The 13,241-nt window shown below is 39.9% G+C and overlaps 2 protein-coding genes across 6 annotated transcripts in view; both read right to left on the bottom strand.

Moving 5' to 3' along the window:
- PIP5K1B (phosphatidylinositol-4-phosphate 5-kinase type 1 beta) overlaps positions 1 to 13,241 on the bottom strand; it is a 345,687-nt gene that overhangs the window by 248,183 nt on the left and 84,263 nt on the right. The gene's annotated exons all lie outside the window — the stretch shown is intronic.
- PABIR1 (PP2A Aalpha (PPP2R1A) and B55A (PPP2R2A) interacting phosphatase regulator 1) lies at positions 5,797 to 9,124 on the bottom strand. The gene has a single exon (XM_086415464.1). The coding sequence runs from the start codon at positions 9,000 to 9,002 to the stop codon at positions 8,139 to 8,141; it is 864 nt and encodes a 287-aa protein (XP_086271590.1). The 5' UTR covers positions 9,003 to 9,124; the 3' UTR covers positions 5,797 to 8,138.

Below are 13,241 nucleotides of genomic sequence, written 5' to 3'. Positions count from 1 at the left end.
AAGAAGGAGGTACAGTTCTAAGTAAGGACACAGCTTGTCAGAGCGCAGCTAGTGCATGAGAGCAGGAAGCTGGGGGAACCCAGGCAGTGCAGTGTAGCTAGGGGGTTCAGAGGGTCTGTGGAGACATGCAAATTCTCATACTGCGTAACTGGACTTAATCCTGAAGTAAAGGGGTAGCCATTAAAGTTGATTTCAGGTCTGCATTTTAGAAATTCAGGTAGCAAGTAGTGTGGTAAAATGGGGCCTTGAGAAAGACTATTTTAATTGAGTTTTAAACCTAGTATAAAGTGGTAAAGAGTTCCAAGAACTTTAATTCTTGACTCAAAGTAATCTTCAATAATAACAAAAGATAATTATCAGTATCACTGGATTATTATTCACTATTTTTTAGAAGACATAAAAGATGAGACCTTAAAGGGAAAGATGCTTGAAAAAATTTTTAAACACACTGATTCAACCCCAAATCCCAAATGAAGTGGAACAAAGGAAAAACAAACATTCATGAAGAAAACCACCATCAATGTCACCCTCTAGCCCACAGGGAGTTCACAATGTCATGAGGGCTCAGGTGCCAAAAGGTATATCCAATCCACTCATCTCCTCACTCCCATCCCCTTCTCAACAGCTCTCATTCTACTGTCCAAAAGACACCAACACTCAATAGCTACTCATCACTGAAGTTCCAGGAATCCTCCTGGCACTGCAACAGTAAAATCATTCTTTGTCCTGAAAGTACGGGGAAGGGATTGTCTGAATCACAGGAATGGCTACATCAACCAATCATTTTACTTTGCAAGGGCACAAAAGATCTTTTTCAATTGTCTTCTTTCACAACCTGCTTTGCTAGCCAAGCCTTAGATGTCAGTTTGCTTTGGAAGACCGTTGTAGGCAATTGGAAAAGAACCAGAACTATCCCTGGCATTGATACAGAACTCAACTTTCACAGGTAAATAAAAGTGATATGTTCTCTGCTCTCTAGCTTCAGTCATGCTGTCTGAGAATTTAATGAGTGATTTTTACATCTACCCAAGTATTTATTCCAAAAGTTCAAATAGGAGAAATAGAAATCAGGCACAAAGAAACCCTATGTATGAGAACAAAATACCTGTTTCTGTTTTAGGGCAGCAACTGGAATTTGGAAATTGATGCAAAATCAAGGCACCAAACACTCTTGCCAACAGTACCTATATATGTGTGAATAATTTACAAAATCTAACCTACCTATGTGAAAACTAAGGAGAGGAAATCTAAAATGGAAATAAAGGTGAATATGGCTCCAAGCATATAGAACAAGACTCATAAAGTAGGTCAGGTGTGTATATGTGCGAATGTGAGTGTACATTGAGTTGTACATGCACAACATTGGAGTATTTGATGTTATCTGCCTAACTTGTTATAAAACTATTTTCACTAACAAGCTACATATGTACAAATTTTATCTGCATCCACTTACTATTTCTGTGAGTTTGGGTAAATCACTTAACCTCCCTAAAGCTAATTTCCTTATTTTTATTTTTTAATTTAAGTGTAGTTGATTTACAATGCTGTGTTAGTTTCAGGTGTACAGTACAGTGATTCAATTATCTCTATCTACCTGTGCTTCTTCAGATTCTTTTCTCTTACAGGTAGAACCAAAAGTCACTTTTCAGGTGATTTGAAAATATTTATTGAACTTCCAAAAATGACAGCAACCTTTTAGAATAAACTGTGGCTTTCAATGGTTTGTTTCCAAGTATCTAATGCAGGGATGTGACACTGAAATTTGAAGTCTGACCACCAACTAAATGCACACTAAGTTTTCCCTTTTTGGGTCCTTTGGCTGAACAGTGATTTTTTATGAAGTAAAGGTTAAAAAAAAAAAGTTTCTCAGGGATTGTTCAATTGTTCTGAATTTAAATCTCTAACCTCTGGGGATAGCTTCTTACAGAGAAAGAAGGCGAATTTGTTATGTAAGTAATAAAAGGTTTTTGGATCACTCTTTAAATCCTGCTGTTTAAATACTGAAAAGGAACCCACTCCAGTATTCTTGTCTGGAGAATTCCATGGACGGAGGAGCCTGGCAGGCTCCAGTCTGTGCCGCTGCAGAGAGTCAGACATGACTGAGCAACTATCACTTATTTAAATCCTGTTGCTTTTCCTCTAAAAATGATACATTTTTACCATATAGAGTTTATTTGAGGGAGGAGGGATCAAGCGGTTCTTGCTTGTTTCCCTAGGAGAATAATCTAAGGACACCCAAGGATACTGTATAACTCAAGTATAACAAAACATATATGACATATATACGTATTTTTTATTTATACACGTTTTTTAAAACAATCTAAAATTTGTAGTTTGGGATTTCTTATTTCAAATAGCAAATCAGTTTTAAAATATGTAAACTATGATTTCCTTCTATTCTACTTTTTTTTAACCTCTTAGTAAAGAAAACAATCCTCCTGATTGCTTCCTCTAATATGATAATAATGTCTAAAGACACCATTTTAAGTAAACATATCATTTGATTCAAAACAGAAGTGGTAACACTAGCAAGCTGGAAAATAGGCTTCATCTCAAAAACAAAACCAAAAGTTTGTTCATAGGAAATGACAAAAAGACTTAAATTCAAAAGGAGAAGAAAATAAGAAAGTAACAGAGACTTGAGAAAATGTATTTGGATTTCTCATGTTAAATGGGAATAATCATTGCATTTACCTCATAGGGTTGTCATGAGGATTGAAGCACAGAAAATAGTGTCTAGGCCCATACTGAATACTCAATAAGCATTAGTGCCAATTATTATTACTACTGGCAACGATTCAAGTTATTAGACCATTTTCTATGAGGGAAAGGAAACAGTCTTAAAGGGATCACTGTCTTGTGAAAATCCTACCTGCCAAGCAAGGATAGCTCGACTTTATGAAGAAAGCACAGTGAAAAAACTCCTCAAGAGTCCTCAAATCCAGAAGAAGAGGTAATTACTGAGGGATCAGTGTTTCTGATTTGTGAAGGGAAGGTTATCATATAAATAAGAGATAAGACTTGTTCTGCATTTTCCAGAGAATTGGACATGAATTAAATGGGGGAACTTACAGAGGGAAATGTCTGCTCACTCTAAGAAGAATCCGATGTTGAAAACACTCATCTTATAAAAGGACAGGCTGCCTAGAGGGTTGAAGGGTACGTTGTTACTAGTGTGAAAGGAGGAGTTTCACCCGTCAAGGATGATAAAAGATTCCTCAGCAAGTCCACACTAGATGACAACAATAATATAATGACAACAACCATCCCCACAAGGATAGTAATGACAGTTGATACTTCTACAGAAATTGCCAGCATTGCTGTAAGAACTTGACATATAGTGACCCACTTAATCCTTACCTCAGCCACCTGGCTCCACAGCCTGTTTTTAACCACTACAGTATATTGCCTGCCTACTACTTCAGAATCCTGAGCAGGTTACCTAATCTCTCTGTGACTCCATTTCCTCACTAATAAAATGAGAATAATAATGGCACTAATTTACTCAGAGGACAGTGATGAACATTAAATGAAATAATACATTTGTTTAGCAGCTAGAACATAGCCTGACACGCAGTTAAGTACTCTATAATAGACATTTGAATATAAAGGTCATATTAACTTTTAAGAAAACTTTTTTAGTTGGATGGCAAGGTAGAGAAGGCATAAAGAACTGTCTTGGCTACAGTGAGCAATCTGACTCAAAAAAAGTTTTTTTGTGTTTTTCTTTTTTTAATCATCTAAATGGAATTCAAGGCTTGCTGATTTAGGATTGATTCTCTGAATAAAATGAACATGAAAAAACATGGGCAAAACTGATAAACTGAGTTCTGCAGTAAGATCAGACTCTCCATTTGTCATGGTCAAATGGAATGTAAGATCTTGAAAAAACAGCCTAGTCCGTGACCCACTGCTGACTTCTTGTAACATCTTCAAGATCTTGGCCAATCACTCAACTCCACTTTCAGCAAAACCCTTAATTGCTTCACACACTGGGCTTTACCAAGTACCTGCGTAACGAACTCCCAAACCTAGGTTAATCCAATCTTCTTCTTTTGCACCTGCCATCTAATGTGGCCTAACAAAACTCCTACTCACCCTTGTCACTCTTTACAGATTCTCAGAGGCAGCATTAAACCTTTACTTCACTCAAACTTCGAAAGGTACTCCTGCCCTACCCTCAAATATCCTACACTCTTTAAAAATTGGAAAATAGAAGCAATCAGAAATTCTTTCAATTTTCATATGCCTTCCTCCATATCCCTAAACTCCTGCAACATGAATCAACATTTACTGCTTTTGCTGTCTAGCCATTTCACTCTCTTTCCTATTGCAAAAAGCGGGGGGGAAAGTGCTTTCCAAGACCAACTCGTTCTTCTATTCTCTGATGCTACTCAGGAAATGTCAGTTACATCACCATCTTTGGTTTGTTGCTTTGGCAACTATTCCCTCCCCCCCCACCACCACCCCAGTATCCCACTTCTCTCTTGGACCTTCAGACTTTTTCTACTGACCTAAAAACATGCCAATAAGAAAACAATTCTCAGTCATGTTTCCCTCATAAGCCTTGACCCTTTCCCAATTATATGCCAACTATCTGAGAGAGGTCTCTTGTTGTAGGTATGTAGCTGGCTAAACAGATAAATGAGATCCACTGGAAGGCAACCCCATACCGATTATTCTTGATTACAATCAATCTTTTAAGTATGCTTAAAGGTTCTGACATCCTGCAGTCGCAGATCTGATGACTACTAATTATTTTTTTCCACTTGCACTGCTGTTTTTAACAAACACAACAAAGGAAAATATACAACAGAGGTTTGTTACATATGATGAACTACACTTGAACTCAATGTTATGTGCTTTGGGGCTTCTAGCACCAAGTTTATAGATTAACAATACTAATACCTTAAAAATGTTTTTTGAAGGATAATTCTTATATCAGCTAGCCCCTTACATTTTACAGTAATGACTGGAGTTATGAACAATAATGTAAATTGTCTATAAAAACTTAGAGGCTTATTGGATTTAAAACTTACCACCGATATAGAAAAACAAACTTACAGAAATAAAGGTTTCTCTATACCTTTAGGGAAGAGGATCTGGTAAAAGGTGGTAAGACAGGAGAGAACAAGATGTACTGAATGAGAAGCAAGCCAGTAAGGGTGGAATGCAAACAAGGGAAGGGAAAGGCAAAGGCCAGATTGCACAGGGCCTCCTAAGCTAGAATGAATACCTTTTGGTATACCACAAGAACAGGAAGCAGATGAAAAGCTTTAAGCTGAGAAATGTAAGGATCTGATCTGCAACTTTAAAAGGATTACTCTGGTTGATCTATGGAAGATGAACAGGTGGCCAAGCAGAGAGTGTGAAGGGACAAGTAGGAATCAGGAGGCCTAAGCAGGACACGATGGTAGGCTGGATCTGGGTGGCAGCTGAGATTAAAGAAGACAGATTCTAGAAGACAAGATCAATAAGATTTGGTAAATTATTAGATATGAGGGAAAGAAAAGAGATGTCAGTGAGATGTTGGTTTTCTGAAATTTATATACCTATATACATGGAATGCAGAGTAATATCTTGTACAATATAAACTGAATTATTAACAGAAATTACCTATAGGAAAGGAAGATGAATTTTACATAGTAGATACAGACAAATTTTCACTTTTTACTATATAGATACCTGCATTGTTTAAATATTTTTATAAGTAGAAAGTATACATTATTTCATAGTTAAATTCAAATGCAATAAAAAGAAACAGCATTTTCCAGGGTGAAAAGGACAGGAATGGCATTCTAGGGAAAGAAACAATTTAATCAAAGGTACAAATACATTAAAGTACAAGGCATATTTAAAGATTACAAACTGGTCTAGGGTTTACAAAGAAGAACATGTAACTGGGACAGGATGAGCAGAGGGTGATATACTGTTTTAGCGTACAGGCAGTTCATGAAGGACCTTCTATGTCAAGCTGAAGAAAGCATTCACGAAAATGTACAAAATGGTGAAGCATATAAAGTTTTTAAGCAGGAGGATGACAAAATCAAGTATTTTAGAAAGTTTACTTTACAGGCAGTACGAAGCCTGGATCAAAAGGGAGGTAAGAAAATAGGCTGGGAGATCACTTAGGCGGGGACTTAAGCTAAATTCAGGGGCAACAGAGATAGAGAAAGGGAGATATGAGACTCAGTTCGCAAGCAGACAGGACCTGGTGATTGAGCTGGATATGGCAGCACAGGAAGAGGGAAAAGTCAAAGATGCTGCCCCTGGTTTTGAGTTTAGGAAATTAGACAAGATGACAATTTTAGATCATCCAAGAACAGGTTAAAAGAAAAGATACTAAATTTTGCTCTGGAGATGCTGAGGTTAAAGAACCTCTGGGAGTAGGTCAAAGCGCCCAACAGGAAGTTGGATATATAAATGTGAATTTGAGCAACAAGGTCAGAACTGGAGCACATTAACACTATTACCCAGAATATAGAACTTTAAACCTGTGGACACAATCTTACCCTCGCTGTAATTCACTGAATTCTTGAGTTGACCGGTTCCATTTATTCTCATAGTTGTAAAAATTCCATATAATTGTAACGTCTCTGTAGGCAATAACTTAAAGTGAGCCGGAACTTTTTCTCTTGGTTTCTTGGTCTCTCTTATTTTTTTCCCCTTTCCCTTTTGTTTGCCATTCTTTCTATCTACCTAGTTATCTAGTTAAGGAAGATACAGAAAATAAAGTATCATATAAAAAAAATCTGTCATTAAATATTTTCATACTTTGTCTTAATTGTAAAAAAACATTTCATAATTCTACCTTTACTAAAACCTAAATTAAATAATGATTTACCTAGGTGACTCTCCCCTGATTTTCTCTGGCAACTCATTGCCCCTTAATTAACTGACATCCCCCAGGCAGTCAACTCCAGCTGTAGTTTTAACCACAGAGGTTCCTGAAACAATTCCACAGTCCTGTTGTTTCTTACTGGGAGAAATTTGAGTCACACTGTACCTTTTTCTAACTGATGATGCCCTAGTTTCTTGGGAGGTGGAGAGGAAGGACCTGTTGGCAAGGAAACAGCTGCTTCCTTCCTGAGCCAGGGAAAACCAAGAAGGTGACAGATGGACAAAGTGGAAAAGCAGCCAAAAGTTTCTTGAGCTCCTTGTTGGCAAGAATTTTCACTGAGGCACGACGGAATATCTTATTAAAGCATATCAATGACTGAGAGAGTTTCATCTGCCTAGGCGCTCTGCTCAAGTTCAACAGGGCTTCCCACACATTTTCTACAATTGATAAAGTCTGCAGTGGTACAAAGAACCTGGCCTCAGCCTACGTACAGTGGGCTAAGACTGCAAGGCACTGTCCCATTTAACTTCAGGAATATACCCATAGGAATGCACTATCTGGTTAAAAAAAAAAAGAAGAAGAAATTCTGTATAGTAGTTATATTTGTAATGACATATTAAATTACTATTAAAATTTCATTAGAAAATGTTTAAATGTTTACTTTTGTATATTTAAAAGATCTGTTGCAAACTTTCATATTTTGCTCTTTTATCAGCTTCCCCCCCTCCCATCCACTTCTATACCCAGATAATTAAATATTCAAGGACTCCTGGGTAAAACTGACAACCACTGGATGGATAAAACTAACACTTTAAAAATAGCTGTACATAGGTAAGTTATTGTTCTTCATCAAATAGAAGTTAGCAATCACTGACAATAACATTAAAAATTAGTGTGGGCATGAAGTATGGAATTTTAAAACATCAGTTTACTATGCTGATTAATTCAACATTTATATTTTCATCAGAACTTAATCCCATAAATAAATAGAGCTCTCAGTTTTTTAAAAAATCAAGGGATAACATATGTATTTAGACATATTAGCAGCGTAAAGATGTATGCTTCAACACACTTATTGGGAAAAAGTCTGAAAATATTACTACACTGAATTCAAGGGCATCCGCAGGAATCTGGCATAAAAGTTCTCTAGAATAACAACATTTCAGGAAATTCCAAAAAAGGAAAAGGGTCAAATAGGAAATAGCCTCAAATTAATCGACAAAGTTCAGTGCTTGTTCCAACTTGATTTTTCTCTCCATTGCAAAAACAAAACCGAGTCTCAGGAAGGGTGGGTGAATCACTTAGATGAAAGTTCATCTACTGGAATAAATGGAGAGGCCGCTTGGGCAGGCGACACAGGAGAGTCGGTGGTAGTGCTGACTTTCGCTGGTGAGTTACAAGAAGATCCGGCGCTGCTGCTGTTTCCATCAAGGGTATCGGAAGATACACACACACCCGGATCTGACAGCTGCGCAACGTCAGAAGAAAGCATGTTGGTGATGCCTTGGAAAAATCTCTTTGGCTGATATTCAGTTTCCATTTCACATTTTCTTTTCAATGGTCCAAGAACACTTGGTCTAATGCAATTAATGGGACTCTGGCTTCTCCGGGTAGTAAATCGGGTCGTTGGGCTGGGAATAGGACTTGGAGGCAATCCATTGCTACTCACAAAACTTTGCAAGGATGGTGAAAAACACTGCTTTCCAATTCCCCGGGTAGGCGACGGTGCTGGCGACACCGGAATGAAATCGATGCGTTTCGGAGAGGCAGATTTCTCCACGTCGTTGTCGCTCAGGCTGAAACTTTCCTCCCAGGAGTGGCTTATCTGCATTGCGTTCTGCACCTCGCGCTCGTGGACAGTCTCTCGATTGATCAAGTCCATGCCCTCCTCCTGTTTGATCTGGTGCAAGCGGCTGCTGTGCATGCGGACTGGGGAGGCCGGCAGAAGCAGGCCGTGGCGGTTCGGGAACGTTGTGCTGTTTCGCCTGGCGCTCGGCGCCTCGGCCTGGAACACCGGAGAAGTGTCACTGAGGCCGTGGATCAGGGGGGCGCTGTTAGATCTCCTGAGGCCCCCGCCGCCGCCACTGCTGCTGCCCTCCGCCGGGCTCCCACCTGAGCCCGGAGGGAGCTCCAGGTCTAGCTCCATCTTCTCCTGGGCCATGTCGCGGGCACGGAGGCGGGGGCGGTGCTCAGTCAGAGACCTAGGATTCCCATTCCCCGCAGTCCAGGGCCGCGGCCGCCGCCACCGCCACCGAGAATCTGTCAGCGGGCTCGTCCCTCTGCGCATGCGTGCCCCTCCGCGCAAGCGCTCTGCAAAGTCTGTGCCTGGCGCTGGCTGAAAGCGTAAGAGCTGCGCCGCAGCCCTAGGGGGAGGGGCGAGGAGTGGTTTGGAAGGGAGTCAATATGTTTCTTCCGCAAATAAACTTGCTTTAACACATGTTAATAAGGTTATCATATTCAGGAGTATATGTTTATAAAGTTACAGCTCTGAAAAAGAAGCACTTTGCGACTTTGGGTTATATGGTGAGGAGAGGAGTTGGTCTTAATCCGAGAGGCCTTCTCTGAGGAAGGGCCAATCTCTGGAGATCCCGAAAAGCAGGCCAAAAGGATGCGTGTATAACTCCCTGGGAAGCGAGGACTGCCAGCCCTGTGGCTGGCGGGAACCAGGAAGGGAGGGAGTGAGTATGGCCTGGAGTGTACAGTGAGCTAGCAGGACGTGATGTGGTGGACCTTTATCCTGAGAACAATAAAAACTCAGAAGGTTTTTCAGCATGGGTATAATAGCTACTGAAAAGGTCTCTGGCTGCATTCCGGAGAATACGTTACTGGGAGATTAGAACCCACAGAAAAAGACAGAGAGGAGGCAATCCTCTGGACGAGAATAATGGGTATTTCCAGTAAAGTGGTACTGTAGGAAAGGAGTTGGAAAGTGGTAAATCTGGGAACTATTCAGGTCAAGAAGGGAAAAAACCAACCTGTAATTGTATTACTATTGTTTTATTTACAGTCATATATCTAACACAAGCATATGTGCTCAATCATGTTCATTCAGTATGAGGGATTAAATGAAGGAAAAACCAACAGGACCTCGAACATTAAAAACACAATACTTGGGTCATGTAATTAATATAAACTTTCATATCTCATTAAAAATCAGTTTATACTTATTCTTTAGTGTATTCAGTCAGATTCTTTTTTTCTTCTGTGTGCCAACTATGTGCCAGGCACTGTGGTAGGAATCAGGCCCTATGAAAACATTTAATTTCTACTTGGGGCAGGGTCGGGGGGAGAGATAAATACGTGAGCTATTTTTTAGATAGTGGTAAGCCTTAGGAAAAAAAATAGGGCGGTGTGACAGACCACTACTGGGAGAAGGGAGGGTGCAATTAGACAGAGCTGGGATCAAAATGACAAGAAGCAAGTCCTGCTGACATCTGGGGAATGAATATTCCAACCACAGAGAATAGCAGATGCAAAGGACCAAGGCAAACCTAAGTGTGGTGAACTGGCAAGAAAACAAAAGGGCCGAGCAGCTGAAGCATAAGGGAGAGAGTGATATGAGGGGGTAAAAGAGTTTGGATCTTAGTCTAAGTATGATGAAAACTCACTGCGAGTTTTGAGCAGGAGAATGATATTATCTGGTTTATGTTTTATATCACTTTTGCAAAACAGGCTGAAAGAGACTAAGAGTGCAGATAGAAAGATGGATTAGGAACCATGGCAACAGGGCAGACAAGAGATTATTGGACTAGGGTTCTATCAATGGTGATGGGGGAGAAGTAGATGGATTCAGGATATATTTTGAAAGTAGAACCAATAGGATGTGTAGATGGATTAGATTTAGATGGTGAAAGAAATAAATAATCCAAAGGCAACTCAGAGATGTTTTACTTAAACTGGGTAAATGGCAGCATCATTTACAGAGGCAGGGAAAGAGTTCTTTTAGAGTAGAAACTGAGTTCTGTTTTGGTTGATTTGATTTGGAGGTATCAGATATCCATGTGCCTAATTTGAACTGAAAGAGAGCTTAGTGATTTTTGTTTGGTCTCCTTTTTGCAGTTGAAGACAGTAAGATCCAGAGAGGCTGGCATAGTCAACATCACACAGCTTGTTTAGTAAGGGGAACCAGTACTAGAATCCAGTATGAAAATATGAGACCATACCTTTTCCACTGTCTCTCAAACAGCTTTTAATTTGAAATCCCCCTATTTCATGTAGTCACCCAGCTAATGAAATAATGTTGATTATGCATACCTATAATTCTAGGAACTGATTTAAGCTTTCCAAGTGCCTGACACTATTTAAAGTGCATCACAGGCAGAACCTCATTTAATCCTCACAATAACTATAAAGGGAGTATCATTATTCCATTTTGCAGGGGAAACTGAGATGCAAGGATTAAGTAATGTGCCCAGGATGACAGGAAGCAGTGGGACCTCATCCTTCCAGCTCCAGAGCACAGGCACAGTGTTGCCTCCTCCATGTGCAGTAACACTTCAGACAGGGAGAAACCATTTCCAGATTGTCTACACCTTTGCAAGCGCAATGGTATTTGAGAGAGAATTTGAAGGACAGGTAGGATTTTAATAGATAATATTTTATATAGATTAGGCAGCATGGGTATAAAATAGTGAACTTGGCTAATACATGAAGTACATGGAGAAGAACAGGTAATGGGGGAAAGATGGAAATTAAAGTTGGAATCAGTACTGGAGCTCTGAATGCCAGGAAAAAGTGCTTGTATTTAACGTGTGGGACAATAGGGAACTGTTGAAGGTTTTTAACAAGAGGAACAACACAACAACTTCACTTTAGGGCTTGCCAGGTGGATGGATCATAGATAGAAGTGGAGGAATGGAAGGTGGAAAGAACCAACATTTTCTACATGCCCAGGGCTGCCAGTTACTTTAAACATTTATCATTTAATTTTCCTTGTAATCCTATAAATCAGATACTGTTATGCTCATCTTGTAAAAGGGACAATTGAGGTTCAAAAATTGCAAAAGGCCCTATAGCTACATGGAAGAACAAAGATCTGAATGAATCTGAATCAAGATGTCACTTCAAAACCCATATTCTTTTTGATGCTTTCACCATGAATTAAAGATGGAGAATTTGATAGCTAACTCTGAGATGAGTGAAGCTGCTCAGTAGTGTCCGACTCTGCAATCCCATGGACTGTAGCCCCCCAGGCTCCTCCATCCATGGGATTTTCCAGGCAAGAATACTGTAGTGGGTTGCCATTTGATGAAAAGAGGATCTAAACTAAAGTTGGGAATGGCAGGAAAAGGAGATGGGTGTGGAGACTGGAAGGTAACAACCCAGATCCTGACTGTCTGGATGTACAGGGGATGAAGAGAGAAGAGTCACAAACAACTGAAGTTTGAGCATGTACAACTGAACAAATGGTACAACAGTACTGAATAAGAACAGGTGAGAGAGGAAGAACTTCCAGAAGAAAATCAGTATTAGATGAGTAGGAAAAAAGTATTCACCATAATCCATAGCATATTGCTAATTTGTATATTACTAAATTAATTCTAGCATGACTCAAATGTGCCAACATTGTTCATGCATGTCTGGATAAACAATAATTATCTTCACTAATAAAGATCAGGGATGGTGATAACCACAAAATCAAACATCTATGCTATTTGGTTCTTACCTGAACACACCTATTAGACATCTTCACCCATTTCCCTGTTTCTACCCTTGTCACTTGTCCACCCAACCTTCAAGGTCATCCTTAAAATAAAACTTGAATAGTCACTTCCCTGTTCAAAATCCTTTGGTGGATTCCCACTCAGGGAAAAAGCTGAAGTCATTACAATGACCTATAGTGCTCTGTCTGGGTCCCTGCCATCCCTCTGCCTACCCACCTCCAACTGCTCTCCCTGCTCACTGCCTTCCCTCCAACTGCAGAGGCCTCCTTACTGTCCTTTGGCCCACCAGGCATGTTCCCCCTCCACTCAGCTTACTTTTCCTGCCAGTGGACATCTACACTGTTCCATCCCTTCAGCTCTCTGTACAAACATCATTGACTAAGAGGTTTTCCTTGACCTTTCCTCATAAAAAGCAACAGCAGAGTCCACCACCAAGCCTACACTCCCATCCCCCAACTCTGTTTTAATTTATCCTCCAGGGTACCACATGACAATATGTACACAATGTTTTTTTGCCTCTTTGTCCTCAAGAATCCAAACTCCACGGGGGCTCCCTGATATACACCTAGTATCCAGAATAAGGCCTGGCATATAGCACTCAATAAGCAAGTGTTGAATCATTGTACGTTGAATCATTGAATGCTGAATCATTCATTCAAGTGATGAATGAATACACGGACTAATATAGCTCTGTCCAAAAGGGAAGAGAACTCTAGTTTTTGAAAATCCAGCCTAAT

The sequence above is a fragment of the Bos grunniens genome, chromosome 8 (assembly GCF_055505025.1).
Source record: "Bos grunniens cultivar Pamir isolate PY7600 chromosome 8, Bosgru_T2T1.0, whole genome shotgun sequence".
Classification (NCBI taxonomy): Eukaryota; Metazoa; Chordata; class Mammalia; order Artiodactyla; family Bovidae; genus Bos; species Bos grunniens.
Note: the sequence above shows the minus strand (reverse complement) of the source record. Positions and strands in the feature narration are given on the sequence as shown.

What these genes read in the sequence shown, in the direction of transcription:
- PABIR1 (XM_086415464.1), bottom strand. Translation starts at nt 9,002, where the DNA reads ATGGCCCAGGAGAAGATGGAGCTAGACCTGGAGCTCCCTCCGGGCTCA.